Source organism: Hevea brasiliensis, chromosome 15 (assembly GCF_030052815.1).
Source record: "Hevea brasiliensis isolate MT/VB/25A 57/8 chromosome 15, ASM3005281v1, whole genome shotgun sequence".
Classification (NCBI taxonomy): Eukaryota; Viridiplantae; Streptophyta; class Magnoliopsida; order Malpighiales; family Euphorbiaceae; genus Hevea; species Hevea brasiliensis.
Window position 1 is genome coordinate 66,902 of NC_079507.1, and position 22,289 is coordinate 89,190.

General features: G+C 30.8%; 1 protein-coding gene across 1 annotated transcript; it reads left to right on the top strand.

Moving 5' to 3' along the window:
* Window positions 1-6,126: 6,126 nt before the first annotated feature.
* LOC131173816 (secreted RxLR effector protein 161-like) lies at window positions 6,127-6,435 on the top strand. Its single transcript, XM_058136328.1, has one exon. The coding sequence runs from the start codon at window positions 6,127-6,129 to the stop codon at window positions 6,433-6,435; it is 309 nt and encodes a 102-aa protein (XP_057992311.1).
* Window positions 6,436-22,289: the final 15,854 nt, after the last annotated feature.

Consider the following 22,289-nt stretch of genomic DNA (forward strand, 5'->3'; position numbering starts at 1 on the left):
ACTTTCTCTCTTCCAAAATATGAACAGCCAATCAAATATAAGAAATGCTGCAGAATTGCTACATATTTTGCAATAAATATATGCTGCAAAATTTTGTGCAAAATTGCCATAGAATTTGAGAAGGAATTACATGTTAATTTGTAGCAGAATTTGAGCAGGAATTGCAATGAAATTAGTGCAGAAATTGCAGTAGAATTTGAGCAGAAATTATATCAGAATAAGTAAGAATTACTGCAGAATTGCTACAAATTTTGCTACAGAATTTGAGCAGAAATTACATTAGAATAAGTAAGAATTACTGCAGAATTGCTGCAAATTTTGCAATAAAATAAGTAGTAGAATTTGTGCAGAACTGTGTAATTTAAGCGAGAATTGTAGAATTTGTAGCAAAATTGGAGCAGGAATTACATATTAATTTGTAGCAAAATTTGAACCAGAATTTCAATGTAATTAGTATAGGATTTGCAGCAGAATTTATGCAGATATTGTTCTAAAATAAAATTTTAATAAATTTCTACTCTATTTGCTTTTAGCTATTCTTTCATATTATTAACCCTCCATAAAATTTCATTCTAGCAATCTATCAAACACATAGAGACCTAAAGGCAAATAGCTCCTAATCAAATATAATAACACCACCTGATAGATAAGAAAAACTTACTTCTAAGATTGCTGATTCAGGAGAGAATTCCAAATTAATAAACCCTATGAGCAATGTAGGCTTCCAAATCAAGATCAGTAGGAATAAACAAGGGGTATTTGCAAAAATCAATGGACTTCCTCTCTTCCAAAATCTGAATAGCAACACCTTAATCCAAATTTGTAAGAACAAGTGCAAGCCCTACAATACCCACAATACCAAATTCAATATTGTTACCATCAAACACAAGAACAAATCCTATAACCACTTTTATTACTCATATTACCAGTAATACCCACCTCAAAATCAATGGCAATATGACCAACAACCACAAAACTACACTTATTACCAACCTAATAATGAGTCCTCACCTAGGATTTCAGCGACACAAGAAGCAGTACGTAGGTATCGTTGCAAGTAGTGCAGCAACGTAAAGAGTGTTTTCCTTGGGTATGGTGTTTCCGATCGATTTGATTGAATTTGTATTGGAAGTTGAAGAAAGAAAACGTAATAAGAGGGATGGTGGCAGTTACATTTAGAAACACAATTTAGGGCTTTAGGAGTTAGAAACCTCTTAGAAATGGGAATTAATAATATCAGCTGGAGGGAAAAATAAAATCTAAAAAAAGAAGTTAATTCATTTACAAGGACCTTTTGTCCTCGTGAAAGACTTAAAAATAATTCATTTAAAATTTTGGATATAACGACCAATATTTTATTCTTTAACTAGAGTATTTTATAACAGTGGTTAAAATTTTATATAATTACGATCAATTATATTATTAGTCGTTATTTATATATCATTAACAAGGAAATTTTAATTCTCTCGTTGATAATTGGTTGTTAAAAACTATAATTCTTGTAGTGTTGGGTAAGCTTGCAATGGGTCAGACTGTCCATAAGCCCAAAGAGCCCTCAACTCTCAATCCTCTATATATATATATATATATATATATATATTCTGATAATCTCATTTAATATCAGATAGAATTCATATAGAATTTGAATGTTTTGGATATTAAGAGTTATGAATCTATCATTTCGCTTCCGTTCTTCATTGTTCATAGAAAATCATAGATACAAGCGTATTTCCAGGTACACATATTCTCTAACCATATAATCTATAACGATTTAATTTATTTTTAACAATTGGTATCAGACCCATGATTAGAGATTACATTTTTTTTTGTTAATTTCATTATTGGATGTTTGAATATTAATTTTGGCAAATAAATATTGAATTTAATTTCATGATTTGGTAAATATTTTTCTTTTCGTTAAATACTTATATGTATATATAAGTTTGTGGGCATCCACAACATTGAACATCCATTGCGTTGAATTTACTTTTATATATATATATAGTGTTATCAAAGGCGAGTGAGGCGCCAGGCGAGGCGAGGCGCCCGGCGAGATGAGATGCCTCTCTGTGGCCTCGACTGGAACGCCTGGCTAGGCTTTGGAGAGAAGATGCCTCAAGCCGACGAGGCGAGAGGCGACACAGGCGAGAGGCAACGCCTCATCAAAGCAATAGTAAGTTTTTTTTTTAAATGAAAAAAAAGCCGCACCACGAAGATAGCAGAGCCGCTCTTTTCCCCGACCTCACGCTCGTGATAGAGACAAAACAGGACCAACAGGTACGCCCTCTCTCTCTCTCTCTCTCTCTCTCTCTCTCTCTTATCTTCTTCTTCTTCTTCTTTCCTCTCCGATCTCTCTCTCTCACGTCTTCTTCTTTCCTCTCTCTGATCTCTCTCTCTCACGTCTTCTTCTTCTTTCCTCTCTCCAATCTTTCTCTCTCACGTCTTTTTCTCCTTGGCTTTCTCTCTCTCCACTTATTCTTCTTTCCCTGCTGCGTAGACCACCTGTTTTTTATTTTTTTCTTTTTTTTCCCTCCCCTCTCCTTCTTCTTTCAGCAGTCCCTTTTTATTTTTTTCTTTATTTTCCCCTCCCCTCCTTATTATTAATTAGTTATTATTAATTAATTATTTATTTATTGTTAATTTAATTATTTTATTTTTTATTCTTGTTAATTAATTATTTAAATTTTATGGGTATTGCTAAATTGATTATTTTACTTTGTATTCTTGTTTAATTAGTTGATTAATTAACATGGGTGTTGTTGATTTGTTGGTAATTAGTTTAATTTTTATTTGTTATTCTTGTTAGTTTGATTAGTTTTACTCATTAGTTGTTAATTAGATATTAGTTGTTAATTAATTATTTATTTTATATAGGTATTATTAATTTATTGTTAATTTGATTTTTTTACTTTTTATTATTGTTAATTAATTGTTTAATTTATATGGGTATTGTTAATTTGTTGTTGATTAGTTTACCTTTTACTTGTCATTATTGTTAATTAGTTTTAGTTTGATTAATTTTGCTTTTTTCTTGTTAATTGAATATTAGTTGTTTATTTTATATGGGTATTATTAATTTATTGTTAATTTGATTATTTTCTTTTTGTTCTTGGTAAGCAATTGTGTAATTCATATGGACATTATTAATTTGTTGTTAATTAGTTTACTTTTTACTTCTTATTATTGTTAATTATTGTTTTTTTTTCTTTTTAATATGCTTTTTTACTTATCAACTATTTAAAAGTATGAATATATATATATATATATATATATATATATATATATATATATATATATATATATATATATATATATATAATTTAAGCAATTAAGGTTATAGCGCCTTGCTTCAAAAAGGCCCTCGCCTCGCCTCTCGCCTAAGGCCATAGAGTACTCTATCGCCTTAGTGTCGCCTTTCGCCTTGATAACACTATATTTTTTAAATTTTAAAATTCACATGGTTATATGTTTGTTTTCGAAATAGTATATAATATACTCGTATATTGATTATGATTAAATTTCGTAACCCATATGAAACCTGCATACTGTCACATGTAATTAATTTAATAAAAGTCAAGAGCATAAAATATTTACAATTCTATTTGGTTATGTGTTTATTAATTATAATAATATTATGTGTTTATTAATAGCTGTTGGTTTAGTTGGACTAATTATTTCCAGGCATATTGAGAACATACTCATGAGTAGTAACATTATTACTATGTTCATAACAGGGTGTCCATGAAAATTCTGATTATGGTAAACACTTTTGTGATTATGAGCTCACCTATCGTAAGATTAGTCATAAAATTATTCTGTTAATTTGGTTAAAATTTATTCCATGGATTTCAGGAGTTATTTGGATTATATTAATAGTGGATATACCCATCGGTATAATACTATTAATACAATATGTTATTGTTGGTTGTAATGCTATTTGTTGATTGTCTTTAATATTTTTTAATATCCTATCGATATAAAAGTGTTAAAGATGTTGGTTTATATATATATATTGATGAGTTCAATGAGTTTTCTTGATTTTATTGTAATCCGGGACCCTTAGGCGGGATTATAATAAATAACAGTTTTGTACATAATTGCTTTCTTAGCTAGATCTGAAAGGAAACTTTAGTTTTGTGATTATGTTATATACATAATTCACGTTTCCTCTGTTGTTCTATTCCAGCTATTATTTCTATGTAATTATCTGCTATGAAAACTCTGAATGGCTCCAATTTTGATGATTGGAAAGAGTCTCTGAGCATGTACCTAGCAATAGCCCAACTGGATTTAGCCTTAAGGGTTGATGCACTTGCTGAACTTACTAATGAATCCACTATTGCTGAAAAGACTTATCATGAGAATAATAGGGTTTGCTTAATGGTGATAAAGTATAATATAGATAAGTCCATAAGACAAGGTATTCCTAATAAGGAGACTGCTAAGGAATTTCTGCAGACTGTTGCTGAAAAGTTTGACAAGGCTCAAAAGAGTAATTATCTTTCTTTGCTGGAGCACACCCAATATGATGGTGCCAGTGGTGTACGAGAACACATCATGACACTTATAAGTTATTTTAACAAGCTCAAGTCTTTTGATCTTGATTTGAGAGAAAGTTTTCTGGTCTAGCGCATTCTTGAATCTCTTCCACCCCAATTCAAAATTCTCAAGACTTCTTACAACTCCCAACAAGGGGAGTGGACAGTTGATTAGTTGATAGCCATTGTGTGCCAAGAAGAGGAATCTATGAGGAAAGGGAATACTCCTTCTATTAATTATGTTTTTTAAAGGGTCTAGTAGCAAGACTAATGAGAAATTTCAGAAGGACAAGAAGCCTAAAGCTAAATTTGAGAACAAGAATGGTGGTAAGCATGATCATAATTTAACAATTAAGAAGAAGCCTTTCAAAGGCAAGTGCAACTATTGCAAGAAGCTTGGCCATAAGTTAGAGAACTGTTTTAAGCTTAAGAAGAAGCATGAGAAGGAAGGGGCTCAAAAAACAAAAAAAAAAAACATGAGAAAGCCAAGTGAAAAGGAGAAGACTGTTTTAGGAGTAAATGGAGTTGCAGTAGTAGAACTCATAGGGACTATTTCTTTGAATTTATCTTTTAGACATGTGTTGGAATTAAATGATACTGTTTATGTTCCTTCTTCAAGGAGAAATTTAATTCCAGCACCTATTTTAGATAAGTATAGTTCTGTGTTTCTTCAGGGTAATAAAAAAAATTGTTATTTATTTTAAATCTGATATTGTTAGTTTCGCTATTTTATGCAATGATTTATACATGTTGGATTTAAATTCAATTCCTTTTTAATCTGTTGATGTTCCTATCAATGTTGTTATTGGGCACAAATGTCAAAGAGTTAAAGAGAACTCTTCGATGTTATGGCATAGACGTTTGAGTCACATTTCTAAGGAGAGAAATAGAAAGGTTTAAGGCCATACTAGTAGTAAAAGGTTATACTTAGAGGGAAGGTATAGATTATACAGAAACTTTTTCCCCAATGTCCACTAAAGATGCCTTTCATGTGGTTATGGCTTTAGTTGCTCATTATGACTTAGAACTCCACCAGAAAGATGTTAAAACAGTTTTCTTAAATGGAGACTTATATGAAGATGTGTATATGGTTCAACCAAATGGTTTCATAGAAGCTGATAAAGAACACTTAGAGTGCAAGTTGAAAAGATCCATTTAGGGGTTGAAACAGGCTTCTAGACAATGGTATCTGAAGTTTGATCAAGTTTTGACTTCTCTTGGTTTTGAGGAGAATGTTTCAGATCAATGCATCTTTCAAAAGGTGAGTGGGAGCCATTTCATTATTCTAGTGTTGTATGTTGATGACGTTCTTCTTACCAGTAATAGCATCAATCTCTTGAACGAGACAAAATACATGCTTTCTATTCACTTTGACATGAAAGATCTTGGTGAGGCCACATATGTTCTGGGTATTCAGTTTCACCGTGATAGGTCTCGAGGCATATTGGGTTTGTCTTAAGAAACTTATATTGATCGAGTTCTTAAGAGATTTAACATGCACACTTGCTCATCTTCTATTGCACCTATTCTTTCAGGTGAGAAACTCTCTAAAGCTTAGTGTGCTCAGGATGATAAGGAAAAGACTGAAATGGAAAAAATTCCATATAGTTCTAAAGTTGGGAGCTTGATGTATGCTCAAGTATGCACTCATCCTGATATAGCATTTGCTATTAGTGTCCTTGGTAGATACTTGAGTAATCCTGGATGGAGTCACTGGAAAGCTACAAAGCAAGTTATGAGATATTTGCAGGATACTAAGAATTATATGTTGACTTACAAAATATCTGGTAATCTGGAAGTCATTGGGTACTCTGATTCTGACTTTGCAGATTGTGCAGATAAAAGAAAATCTACTTCTTGTTACATCTTCATTATGTCTGGAGGAGCTGTTTCTTAGAAAAGTGTCAAATAGACGCTTACCGCTACCTCCACTATGGAAGCAGAGTATGTTGCTTGTTATGAGGCCACTTGTCAAGCTGTTTGGTTAAAGAAATTGATTTCTGGTATGCTTATTGTTGAGAGCATCTCAAGGCCCTTGACCATTTATTGCGATAATGCTCCTACTGTTTGCTTCTCTCAAAATCACAGGAATTCTAGTCGAACTAAACATTTTGATGTCAAATTCTTGTTTGTTTGAGAGAAGATTCGTGAATCATATACTCGGATTGAACATATTACTGCGGACCAAATGATTGTGGATCCATTAACCAAAGCTTTGCCCATTAGTGTTTTTTAGAAGCATGTTGCGTGTATGGGTGTAGTGAAAACTTTTGATGATGCTTTGATTTGGTGGGACTCTGTTTTATGTTACATTTGGGTTAGCATTTGTATGGAATGCTTAGACCATTATTTTTAGACATATCTTGTCACATATTCCATTTAAATTCATCGTTTTATTTTTGAGATTTTGTTGGCACATATATATAATATTGTTTTTCCTATCGGATTCAATGTTATTTTGTTTGTTATTACATTAACTGGATTTTATAGGTTAAATTGCTTACTTGTTTTTGGATATTGTTTTGTATTTTATTAATCTGTACTTTTAGTTTAATAAATTGATTACTGCTATCCAAGTGAGAGATTGTTGGATTATTTATTTGTATCTGGATTTAGATTAGTATTAATCAATTATTAGTCTCATTGAAAGATTAAATAATGATTCTATCGGCGACCTGAGGAAGCTGGTGGCGGCGCAGACATGCACCAGAGTCGAGAAGATTATGATACAGAAGTGGTATACCGTCTACAATTATTAACTTCATATCATGAAGTACCAGACACTAGAATACTGATTTTTTTTTTCTTAAAATTCCTCCTACTCATATTTCTTTGATACAGATTTGTCAGATGCAGATGATTCATCATAAGAAATGTTGACAACAACTTTGGGCTTAGCAAGTTCAATCTTCTCTTATTCAAGGAACATATCATAGGACTTCAGAAGAGGGAATTCATCCAAAAGTGCTGCTCGTGTGCGCTCCTTCCCTGAATCTTTTATCCATCTCCTGATAATCTCCTTCAGTTCCTCCTTGACAGCTAAAACGTCTTTCTCGACAGTTGGTGAACAAAGTCTCCAATGTTGCTGGGGAAGCTGGAAGGGAACTTGGTTTTAAGGACCTCTTAACTGGTGTTTTGTCCATTACTTACGATTTCAAGAGGACTTTATTAACTTAGTGATAGATAAAAGAAGCTACAGAATAGTATATATAGACCTCATTCCATGGAAAATGAAAGGACTCTAACATGCTATGGAGGGACTGAATAAGGTAGACAAAAGGTGGTTGATAATGGTAAACCATTTATTTCATATTCTTTTACCAATGTAGTGGGTTAATTAATACATATGACCGAATACTATGTCCAAGTTCCCACCTTCATTGCTGGTGGTCATAGGCATTCTTTTTTTCTTCCCTTAATTTTGATAAATTTAATTAAGATTAGGTAACACATAGTGTGTTATTATTATTATTTTTTTATATCAAAGAAATATGTTATGTCTTCAATTACATGGTTTGTTATGTATAATTAATAAAATAAATCAAAATATGTTTTAGTAAAGATTCTAAATTAAGGTGAGGTGTCAACATTAAGAAATTAGTACCACTAAGTGTTATGCTTAATTCAACTTTGGTAGAAAAAGAAAACATTAGTCAAGTTAACAAAATTTATTAGTATACATATATATCTTAATACCATACGCCTAAATGGCTAAACCTTAATATCATATGCATATTTTCATACTTGTAATTCACCTAGTTTTTTTTTTTTTTTACATTTATGGATGCATAATTAATTATTAATCATTATTGCCAAGTTCATCAACTATTAATATATTGTAGATAAAGTTATTTAGATGCTAATTACCCTTATTTTATTCTTAATAATCTAATAACACCCAAAAATCATTTTTCGTTTGGAATGGCAATTTGTGGCAACTATATATGGCACTGTACTATCTGATATGACTCAATTGAATAATCTTTTTATATCTTTGTAGGGGATAATTATGGTAAACCAATATAACGAGGCAATTTCCCATCTTTTAATTTGTGTATGAGAAATGGGCGTGAGTAGGGGTATGCATCGATCAATTCTATTCAATTGTTCAAATTGTACTCGACAGAATTAGTAGTAAATACTATATTAGGAAACTAAATCTTACCAAAAACCTAACTGAATATAGTGACAATCGAAATTAATTAAACTGAACCTATCTGGTTCGAATTACTCATTGGTAGGAATGGGCATGGTGTAGGTTTTCTCATGTACCAAACTTTCTCCAATCCATTTAAAGTCGATTTGGATATTAGTTAAATGGATTTGGGATATTTAATTTTCTATCCATCACGGATTTGGCCGGAATTTGGATTAAGTCCTTGTATATTCGTAACTCGAAACCCGTTTAGATAAAAGTGGGTTTGCATATAATTTGGATTTAAGACCTTGTGCACTATCCACTACCCCAAACCCGTTTAGATAAAAATGTTTTGAGTATTGGTAACAGTTGGTACCCAAACTCATTTAAGGGGCGAAAAAGAAAAATTGAAATATGATGTTTTCCATGTGAAAAATTAAATTGAATCATCATATTTAATTTATTCTTTTAACTCTTTTTATGAATGTAGACAGCAAATACTTGTATATATTATTTTTTACAATGAAAAAAAAATATTAAAGCAATATAATAAATTAATTAAAGAAAAATAGTTTTAAAAATAAGATTTTAAAAATTGATGCTGAACATATCGATTTTACTATGTTAAGTAAATAATTTTGAAGTATGAAAAAATACTGACAACAATCAATTAATATTATGTGCACGATTCAAAGACACTATTAATCTTATACAGTATAGTATATATGGTGCCAATTTGACCAAAAAGACAAATATATATATATATATATATATATAGAATATTGAATATCAAACTATGCCGTTTCACAATAGTATATATTGTCGACTTGAATGGGTGCAATCCCCTTTTCTAACACTGGCCAATGAGTACAATTAGAAAGGCAAAGGTTTATCCTTTGTTATAAATTTCTTATTTCACTTGTGCTAATTAAGATAGTAAAATATCTTCTTTTTATTTTTATCAATATTTTTATCAAGTGATATAAACCATTAGATCAACAAAAATTAAAATCAACAGTTGATTATATTTTTAAGTTAAATACAATTAAACCATAGTTAATTTTGTAATCCATTATGAGATGGCAATGCATTTTAAAATGCCATGATTATTCCACTCTTAAAAAAATACACTTAGCATATCAATTGAATCTAACTCCCACACGTTCCTCTCAATGAATTTTTTGCTTTTTTTTTTGTAACTACGATTCTAGCATATATCATTTTATTCTCAGTTTCTCATCACCATTCCAACTGTAGGTAAAAAAACCACAAGTCATAAATAGGAATGGCAATAGGTCAGATTTTTTTTTTGGTACTTGACCTGATCCGATCCATTTAATCCGAATTTGAATCTGCAATAAACATGTTTGGATTGGATTCAGGTAACAAAAAAATATACCCACAAGTACTCATAACTCTAACCCGATTAATATAGCAGGTATTAAGTGGGTTTGTGGTGGGTACCTAACACTTTTGATTTTTTTTAAATGGGTTCGAGTAAATTTTGTGGGTATCTGGCCCGAATTTGTTGCATAAACAGATAATTAATCAAGTACAGGTTTTATTAAATGGGTTCAGGTTTGATTTCGGATTGAAAAATATAAATATAAACGGGTCGAATTCTATTTAGATAGTATATATAAGATTGGAATCGATTTAATGTGACATAATTTACTCATTTACTTAACCCGTTGTCATCCCTACATAAAGCCCATTCCCCTCATAAAGCACTATAAGGCATAATTGCATATGCAGATTTTCACATATTTTGCTTTGTCTCAAACAAGTCACACCCCACAAGATCGATTAAACTTACTATTTTCTATTAAATTTGATATTTTCTTATCAAGTTAATCAAACTTTTTATTGACTAGCTATTTATAGTCTAACTTCAACATATCAGAACATATTTTCTTATAACTTACTATTCTTTATTGAAGTTAATCGATTAAACTTAAAAGTTTATTTTTTAATGCTATAATAGTATTATTATTAGGTAATTTTCGGAAAGAAGATAATAAAGTGAACAGTGTTCACATTTTTAGGAGGGTAAAAAATGGAAGTAGCAGAAATTTAAAATATTATATATATATATGTGTGTGTGTGTGTGTATTTCACAAAATTGTAAGCCAATTCAATAACATATAACAGCCAAAAATATGTAGTATAGGGAATCAATTTAGAAAATATGACCTACCGTTGATTCATGAGTATGAGGCCATCATTAAATTAATACTTTGATTAATGGTATCATCATATAGAAAAAGTTAAAATAATTTCATTAACATGATATACTTTTTATATGATATCATAGATGACCATGCATGGATATAATTGTAATTCGATTTGATACAAATTATATATGCTGAGTATAGCAACATCTCATATAAAAGTTAATAGATTTGATTGACAAATATGTTAGTTATGTGTGCCATAGAGCATGCACTAATCTTGTAACTTGTAAATAACATTATATATATATTAATGGCAATGAACATTTCATTTAAATGTTGCGCATGTATAATATCATATTTATTTGAAATTATCCATTAGCAATATGTTATATATTCTATTCTTATGGGATAAGAATATGAGTGACAGAATATATGGGACATTTGCTATAAATCAAAGTTTGCAACTAAAGGATATTTTGGTGGGCACATTATATCCAAAGAGCTGTCACCTCTTTTTATCTCCATTGATCAGTATGAGATACTAATGTATATGGAATGGTGAGCCTCACGCTATCTGATATGAGATATCAGGATAAATACAGTGGACACTTATAAGATTAGTAAGTCGAACTTGTGACGTACAGATAACATTAACATGGCGTTTGCTCGAGTCAATAAAATGTTATCTGTGTCATACTAGTGTATGTAATCCTCAGACCTGAGATGACACGGTTGTCTCTTATATGGGTGGTTTGAGTTTGATACCACTTACATATCTGTACTGTGTATGGATATTTCGGTGTGTGTTGGCTTAGATTGGTCATATGTTGGAACAGGTGTTCAGTCAAGAGGGGATTCGTAGCCTTGAGTAAATAGGGTTAAAAGTCTTATGCGAATTTGAGTTGTTCTTGACAAGATTAAGTTCCTGGCCAGGACAAATGATTTTATCAGAAAAGGTATTTCCTGATGGTAAAGTCTTATATGTCAAGAATCAGATTTCAAATGAGTGCATAAGATTCCATAATAAGGGGTTTGACTCAACCATGACCCTTAATGGGATTGGGACATAATACGGAAAGATTTTAGTGCATAGTGATGTATGATTAAAGGTTCATTTTAAGATATTTCATATTGCTAATTGGGTGGCCATGGCATGCTATGCTAGGTGTCAACCATGGTCTATGAAATGCCTATAATGATTTAGGGAAATCATTTGCAATTTGAAAGAGTTCCAATGATATTAAGAGTTAATATAATTTCTCATTACCAGTTAGTAATGAGCCTAGTAAGTTACACACCTACACAAGTTAACCACCAAGTTAATCATGATTTAATTGATCAATTCAAGAGTTTAATTAATTAATTAAATAGATTTGGTTTGTAATAAGATTACAAAGTCTCTAGCATGACTTAAAACCAAATCTTGAATAATGGATGTAAATTGAATTATATTTAAAGAGTTTAAATATGAATTTAATTATGAAATTAATTAATGGAAATTAATTGATTGATTAATTTATATGTGATATAAATTAATTTGAGAGAGAAATTACTATTTTGGATTGAGAACTCAAAATTCAATAAAGGGCAAAATGGTAATTTGACAAGGTAACACGTGGCACCATGAGATAGTGACATGTCACACTTATAGATGTGTGCTACTTGTCTTTGATTGATGGAAGATCAATTGTTGATGATTTAATCTAGGCTTGACAAGTGTCATAATGAGATTAAGACACATAAAAAGCTAGATTAAATTATAACAAGGCATGTGGAACCATTTAATGAATAAATACAAGATAAGAAGGAAGACCATGTTATGGGATTTCTCTCTCCTTTTTTTTCTTATTGGACGGCACAAAGAGGAACTCTCCTTCTCTCTCAACTTTCTTCCATAGATCCACAAGGAAAAGCTTGTTTTCCTTTGGATAAAAAATTCTAGAAATTGTTTCTAGCCACCTACATCCATGAAAACATCACCTAAAGACACATACCCTAATTGTTAGTGGTTGGCAAGCATCTAAGAGAGGATTTGGGTTGCCTAAGGTGATCTTGGTGGAAACTTGTGGTGGACAAGCTAGAGGGGCCTCAATTGAAGCTCTTGGAGACTACCAAAGGGAATAAGAAGTGTGATTCTACGCCTTTGAGGTTAGTCTTCTTTAATCCATCTTTTAGTAAGGGTTTGGTAGGTTTAAAGGTTAAACCTCAATCCTTGATGGCAAATAAAAGAATCATGCATGTTAAAAGTGTGTTTTAACAAGCCTTGGATGATTAAGGTTGGTTAGGATCATAAAACATATTGTATGTTTGCATGAAACCCTAGAAAAATTTTGAAATCCAACCTTTCAAACCGCTTTCATTGCGCCTTCAAAATATTCATCGAGTCATTCGCAAATACCAACATGCTTATAAATGAAAAAGGCTCTCATTAATTGCATTGCCACATTTTACTAGGTGAACTATTAGACTTCCAAAAGCAATCTCCATGTCCCTAGTGAATAAATCCTTGTGCCTAATGTTAGACTTCAAACTCTCTCCTTTCATGAGTAATAGACTTCAAACTTTTCTTAGTCTCCTAGTACTGTAATGGATAAGCAGAATTCATTCCAATTGCGAATAACTCATGACAAGATTGAATATAACGCTATTGTAAGCACCTTCTGAGCATTCTACTTTGATGTTTTCTTATTATTTATCATATTCTAATATTGTTTTAATTATTTTTTCCATTTGTTATTTTTGCATTTGAAACTTATTCCTTCCAAACACTTGAGGGATTATACAACAGATCATCAAGCAACGTTCCATTTGTGTATGCCAACAAATGATATTTGGGTTATCTAAGTCAATGCAGGCTTGGGAAATTTGATTATGAAAGAGGGACTAAGGGAAATTTTTTTTCTTTTTTCAAAGTCCATAAAGGACAGTGTGCAAGTTTACATTTATTCCTCCGAATGAATTTGTTGTTGACATATTAGACTCTGGAAGAGTTGAGATTGAATATCCTATCAGGAATATCAGTCAACCTCAAATTGCTGTCCAAATTGTTGAAGGTAAAAATGTATTGCTTGCTTTCATTTTTTTCATTTTCATTCAAATACACCTCAAAATATGAAATGTCTTTTTTTTTTGAAAAAAAGAATAACTTGCATGTCATTTATTTGCTTGAATGTTAACTCTCATTTCATTTTATTTGATTAAAAAAATAAATTAAATCAAATTAAGGTGTTAGGCTAATTGACTCTGACCCATGTGTTTGCTTTAGCAGAGGTAATTTATGCTTAAAAACCTCTAACCATAGAAGTGGATGAAATTACTAAGAGAGATAGTTCACATTTCCGTGAAGGGGTGGAAGATGAGCAAGAAGAAAATTGTGACAACATTGAGTATTTTTGCGAATATCCAGAAGATATCACTGGGAGTTAAGGGTTCATACTTATGCCACTTGTAATTTGATTTCATCCTTTATCTGGAAATAATAATTTATTAACTTAAAATGATACTACGACATTTATATTAACAAAAAATAAAATTTTCTTTTTTTCCTTTTTTGGCAGATATGTTGAAAATGGTAGAACCACTACTGGATCACCCTCGCTTTGCAACACGAATGAACACTATTGGTGCAAAGTACAAAGTAGTAAGACAATATTCTCAAACTTTTGTTGGCTAATGTATTTGGAGAATATTATAATATTTGGGATGGGAGGCACCTGCTGCTTTTATTCAATATAGCAGCTGCCTATAAATTGATAATTAGTATTTGCCGCATAGCTTTTTTTAACCAAATCCACTTAGCTTGCAAATAAAAAAACCACCATATTTTGCTAAATATTTTTGAAACCTCCAATATGTGCTAATTAAGTTTATTTTTTCAAAAAAAAACAATATCTTTATACCCTGAAACAATTTTTTTGGATAAATCAGCATATCCCTATTGAATTTGCAAGGCAATGCATTGGATTGAATAGCAAAAGGGTTTATCTTTCTGACCTTGAAGAGAAGAAATTTTGGAGGTCTCAATATATAGCAAAAATGAAGAGTAATGGTACAATGGACAAGGCAAGATTAGAAAGACAGTGGATTGAGTTCATTAATGCGCATAAACTTACAAAGGTGGATGAAGTGCACTTTGCTATTGTAAAAAATCATCATGATTATTGTGTGTTATACACAACAATTAGAGGGCCACTTAGATTAATTTTTATAGTTTATTAACTTCGGTTGTGTAAAACAAATAGTTTTATGTTCATTTATTGTGATTTTCTATTTATTTGGAGTTTGTTGATGTGATACCAATTTATTAATAATGGGGTGACATTGGACATCACAAGGATAAAAGGGAAAAAAAAAAAAAAACTTTTGCACCCTCATATTGATAAAAATCTACTATTGGTGACTTAATTATAGTTCAACATTTCTTCTTTCTTACTAAATTGTTACTTTGGTTCTCAATTGTTAGCATATTTAAATGGTAGTCAAACCCATTTAATTTACACCTCTAAGTCCTTTTGTCAAGAGCATTGTTACTTGTTTAGTATTAATAATTCTTCAAGATAATCTATAGAGGCCATCCAAAAGCATTTAATATTCCAACCAAGTTAAAGAACTTAATTTAGCTACAATGAGAATAGCCTATCTCTGAATCATGACGAGTGAGGAAGCATTGGTTACTCTCCATGCATATATTAGCTAGCTATTATAGGTTGGAACTCTTATACTGATTTTATGCTTTTATCCTAAGTTTCATCCTATTTAGCTTGAGTTTCTTTTTGGAGTGTTCTCTAATTGTAACACTTGTTTCTTTAAATGCATATAAAATGATATTCTAAATGATGCATTGCAAACCAACATTGGAGGGTAAATACACTCATCTGATGAAAAGAAGCACCTACAGTTTACATTTCTTTATGCTTATATTATGCAACATGTAAATTTCATATACAATAGCACAATATGATGAAATCAACTTCGAAGCATAACTACAACTTATTTATTAATACCTCCTAAATGAATTGTGTCATTAGGGTGTGAGTAGTGCGGCCAGCAAAAGTATGACGCCAATTTCCAAAACCAACACATGACACTAAACAATCCTTGGGGCACCATAATTACAAAATTGCAAACTTTAATAAAGAACTTTTAGATAATAGACATAACCTAAGCATATCTTTGGTATTGTCAAAACCAATATAGGCTTTGGAGTTGATAGTCTAAAAATATCTTTTTGAAGCTCCAGTTGCAGATTTCTCTGCTCCAGAAGTTCTTGCAAATCCATTTTAGGAGTTTCTTGAATAAACATGTACTTTTGACTTTTTTCTCTCACTCTTGTATTGTAAGAAATAAAATTTCTCAAGTCCAAATTTCCACCAGTTGTTTATTCTAATCACTTTTATGAATTTGATGATAACTTTTTAAAGATTCATTAAATAAATAAAAAAAAAGCTATTGCCAACAAAGCATAAGGAACAACTATTAAACATTCATATTCATTTAGGAATAAAGTTAACATTAAAATCCAACTAACTTATCTGTTCATATAGCTCCATAATAAAAATGAGAATAATTTCCGCCACTTGAGAGCAATAAACAAAACCTTTCTCATCTAAAAGAAAAAGCCAAAATCTATAACATACCCCTCAATATCAATACGTATATCCAAGTTATGTTCATTAGTGATGACATTGGAACCACCCCTTCTAAAAATGTCTTTAACTATGCCTTGGCATCCTAGATGTACTGGCATTGCTTTTATAGGTTTGTCTACCTTATTGTCTAGACTTTATGTGTAAAGATCATATTAAAACTATAAAATATATGTAAGATAATATTAGTAGTGAAAACTATTAAAAAAATTACAAAAAATTAAGCATAATCAGATATAAATGTACCTGATCAGGATTGCTATCCCTACTATTGTTTGATCCTCGTCCTCTACCCCTTCCTCTTTCATGGCTTCCATTGCCTTTGCTTCCACCAGAAATACTTTTCTTTTTCTTTTCTCTACTTGACTTGTACTTATTTTACCGCGGCCTTCCTCGACTATTAACAATCTTTGGATCGCTACTAGTCACATCCCCCTCACTAACACCATCATTCTCTTCCAAATTCCCATGTTTAGTATGTTGTGTGTTCCGATTGTGTTCCTCACCCTGCCAATTCATCAAAGATTGCTTTAACTCGTTTAACCATTGCTTTATAAACTCCATCATCTCATTGTTAGACAAACCCAAATCAGATACTTCACCAAATGACCTCTCTAGCTCTTTGTATTTCTTATAATCATCTGGCATTTGTGGATATGCTCCATCAAAAAAATCTTACTATATGGGCGAACCACATCTTTTCTCCACCTTCTAATCAAGTATCGTTCATTGATAAATTGTATATTTTTCACAACCATCAAGGTGAAGATGTGGCAGCGTTATATTCTTTTGATTCCCACTTTACTGCAAGAAGCGATTAAAATACTAGCCATTTCCCCGATAAAATACCTCATAAACAAATTCTTTCATGTACCAATTATTTACTATTGACCTCTCCATAACTTTGACTTTCTTAACACTTGGATGAATACCAATCATACTAATCATTCATGGAGTTTTCATTCATGTCAGTATCTTCATCAACTGTGTTATCTTCTTCATTGAAAATGCTGTCATCTTCACTACATCTGAATACATCAGCAACTACCTTCCTACGCATTATTTTGTTCATCACTTTCATCTTGAAAGAGTTATATGAATCAATAAATTCAAAACAAGATTATTATTCTTGTTCCATTTGAGATTATTTCATTTTGATATATTGCTTTCATTATAATATTAATTAAACTTTTTTCATTTAATGCAAAACGGCGGCTCTTTTTGGGGCCCACAATTTGCATGGCTTCACTAATTATTCTTTTGGAACTATCACAAGCACTATTTATGAGTAAGTTGGCAGACTATTTAACTTTAATAAGCAATAATGGTGCCAAGTTTGGTTCACCATTTTTCCTCCAAATATTCCCTCCATTCATATGAAGGGCGGGTGAATTAGACAATTTATATCCATTTGTGCCATTTTTTTGTGCCAAAAAGCATTTCCATTTTAAAATCCTTAAGTATACAATTTTGGATATTACAAAATTTTGCTCATCATATTATATATTTTTTAAAAAAACAATTATTTTTTTTAACTAGAGTTTGGCTAAATTATAAAGAGGGTGAATTTTTTTTTTTAAATTAAATATATATTTAAATAATTATGAAGTAAAAAATTATTTATAAATTTTAAAAAATTATTTTTCAAAAATTTTTCTTCTTTTTTAACGTCTAAGAATTTTAAGAATAACAGTTCCAATACCGTCACGTGGTATATGTATTTTTTTTTTTTACTTTATTTATCATTTTGTTCATGTAGATCAGCTAATTTAAAAATAAAAATAAAACTAATCTATCAATCAACTTATTTATTTGTTAACATTTGAAATATAATTATAATTAATTAAAAATTTTATTATTAACATCATAAAAATGTAACATATATATATATATATATATATATATATATATATATATATATATATATATATATATATCTAATTATATTATAAAAATAAAAAAATAATTTGCATGTTATGTGAGAAAAATAGCTAATTTTAGTTGTAATTATGTGAAATTCACAATTAAAAAAAAAACAATATTTTCATTCAAGTCCACTGTCATGTAAATGAATTTCAATTTTGATTATTGAATAAATTCATAACTAACTTTTTGAAATTAAGATAAATTACTAAATTTAAAATATTTGAAAATAATTAAAATTTTCACTTTTTTTTTTTTTTTTTTTGCATTAAGCCCTTTCTTCATGTTTATTTCAATCCTATTTTTAAAGGCCAATGCAAATAGATATAAGTTAAGAAGGAAGCTAAACTAATAGATATACTTTTTGAAAAAAAAAAAGATTTTAAAATCTTAATTTTCTCTAATTTATATGTAAAAGGTATTTTTTAAAGAAATAATTATTTTTTCTTGACTAGTAAAAACATTGAATATCAATTAAAAAATAATTTTAGTGGACATTAATAATGATATATATATATATGTGTGTGTGTGTGTGTGTATAGATGTGTATATATATATATATATAGATGTGTATATATATATATATATATATATATGGCATAAAGAAATTCTATATTATTTATGTATTGAAAGACCTTGAGGCTTAATTATTAAGGGTTGATCGAGTGGTAATACACATTTTAAACCTATACTTGGATGCAAGTTTGAGTAGTGGAGACACTATTCATGGGGAGGGCTTACCTAGCCTAAAAATAGGGGGAAAAAAAGATATTGAGGCTCAATTCAATAGAGTTGGATAAAGCTACAAGACTTATTAGTCAAGAAAGGGTGAGACGTTTTACAACACGACCAATGATTATAAAGTTTTTTTTTTTTTTTGCTTAAGAAGTGATTTAATCATTTGATTAAGTTGTCATTTTTTTTTAGGATTTAATCATTTGATTAAGTTGTGATTTTTTTTAGTATTGGGGATGTTTATTAATTTTAAATACTTTTACAAATTAAAAAGAAATGTTTCTGTAATACCCTCACTATAGCAATTCCGTACGTTCTACTGTTGCGGTGACCGGTGTCGGTCCGAACAACTAGAACGTCTGAAAAAACATTTAGACTAAAATGAGAAGTCATAATTAACTCAAATATTAATAAGAAAAATTTTAAAAAAAAATTAGAAATAAAATACAACCAAGTTAAATGAGCAGGTGTCCGAGTGATGGGTAACCCAGTGGAAAGTTACGGTTTTCGCAACTAAAAGCCCTAAACCCGGGAGAAAATAAGTAAATAATTATTATAATATAAAATATGAATAAATATTATTAAAATTTGAATTGAAAATGAGTAGAAAAGAAAAGAAAAAGAAAAAGAATTAAATGGGCAATTATGACATCACATGATGTTATTAGTGTGCCTCCACCCAATCACATGGTGACACATGGCTATAACTCACTTAAAATGAGTTAAATGGGCAGAAATAAAAGAAAAAAAATCAGATTTCTTTCTCCTTTCTTCTTCCATCCGAAACTCTCTCCTTCTCCCTTCCACCATTAAAGCTTCACCAAGCTTGAGTTCACCACCCAAATCACCCCAAAACCCTAGCTTCTCTTATCAAATATTTATCCTTACACCTAGAACAAGTCTTAGGCAGCAAAAAGAAAGAGAAAAAGAGGAGTTCTCAAGCTTTGAGAATTAGCTAAATCAAGGTTAGTGCCAATTAATCTTAATTACTTTGTATATATATCATGGAGAACATGAATTGAGTGTGAAATTAAGCTAATTTAAATAAATTTTGCAAGGTTGAATGTCACCAAATTTTGGCAGCCTTAGGGTACATTAGGTTTCTTTTAATTTGAATGAATTATAGTTGTACATGGCTGCCATTGAACATTATAGTTCCTCAATATTGATTTTCCATTCCTAACATGTTTCTAGAATTTCCTTCTAAGTCTTACTTGCCATTCCCATAATTGTAACCACCTCTTTTTTTCCCCAATATTGCCACACGTCAAGGCTAATCAAATCTCCAATCTTCGTGCTGCATGTTAGGGGTAATCAAATGAAAAGAGCTAGAATTGATAAAAATGAAATTGAGAAAAAATGGTTAGATGAGCCAGTTAGATTAGATAATAGTCATGGTTTTTCATTTTAGGTTTTTGGCTATGGATTTCAATTTAAGAATCCATCGATTAACCAGTGAAGAAGTGAGACAAACAGATTTATGTGATTGCACAATACCAAATTAAAAGGGGAATTTCAAAGGACGATAATTCTACTAGTTATGATGTATGATAGGATGGCAGAAATGAGAATGTCAAGATGAATGTGTGAAAAATACAACAATAGAGATGGTAAGGAATGAATTGATGTGCATGAAGGTAAAAGTGGCACAATAGAATAACAGAGAGAATGGACTACCTAGGGAGAAGTATAGGAAGTAAGGGGTTGCCAATACTAATACTTGTAGGATTACAAATACTCTATATATACTTGTCTTATAGGTATTTTGAGGAGAATTTTTCTATGATTGACAATTGATTTGAGTATTAACAAAAAATAGGAAACAAAAAAATAAAGGGAAATTACTATAAAGTATAAACCCCCTTTTTTATCATTATAAATCCCCTTGACATTATGTAAAATTTGCATTCGCATTTTTGTTTATGGAAAGTGAATCATGTAGTCCACTTTAGTCCTTCAATTACATTTTAGTCCATCACTTTTTATGTAAAATAACTTCTTAGTCCCTCGCTATTCGATTTTTCAGGGATGAAAAGGTAATTTTATTTGAAAACTCAAGGACTAAAATTTAATTCAAAATAAAATCTTAGGGATAAATTTTATAATATTTTAAGTGAATGACAAATTTTTAAGAAATTTAAAAGAGGACTATTTAATTCAATTTTGAAAATGCAATGACATAAGTTTGAATATTGGTAAAAGTCAGGGAGATATTTTGTAATTTTCCCAAAAATAAAATAATTATTAGCATTATAATGTACAAAATAAATAAAGACTATATGTAAGAACCCTGGTGTAGGGTTTATCCCATAGTTATCAGATTCATCGCCTTCACCTGGGTACCACATTTCAGATCGCGAGATGTTTGCGTCCCAAAACGCTGCGGGACGCGTTCTGAAATGTCAAATCTAGCAAATCCATTCACTCAATATTAAGCATCACCGTGAAAAGAAAATCAAAGTCTAAAATTGAAGGAAAAGAAATACAAAGAATTTGAAGAATTGTGGTCCAAATATTGATTTTTTTCTCTATTTTTCTTCTCAACAGTGGGTACAATGCTTCTACCTCAAATCATAACCAACAAAATCACCATTGTGAAGAATCTGCCTCTGCCATTGTTGGGACTTGGGAGCTTGCGGCGAACACAGAATCATCACCAATAGGATGGTGAAGATCTCAACAAATCACCATTTAAAAAGGGGGAAAAAAAAGCATGAAGGATAGAAGGAGTTTCGATTTGACTTTCGACCAAGAATATACAAGAAGAAAACAATTTGAAGTCTGGAATTGTTTATAACTGAAAAGCAAAAGATGAGATGAACAGCAGAGGACAGGATGAAAGGAAAAAATCAGCATTGATGAAGATGAAGTTGAATAGGAGACAAATTCTCTCCATAACATGTCTCTGAGTAAGAAGCTTCTAGTAGGGGTGGCCACAGTCCGGTTTTGAACCGGAATCGAATTGGAATCGGTTTGGTCAAAACTGGGCCAAAACCGATCAAAACCGGAACCAGCTTCGAACCAGACAAAAACCGTCATTCTGTGGTTTGATTCAGGTTCATGTTTTTTAAGAACCGTGAACCAGCGGTTCTGAATCGGATTGAACCGATGATTTCGAATCGAATTAAACCGACGA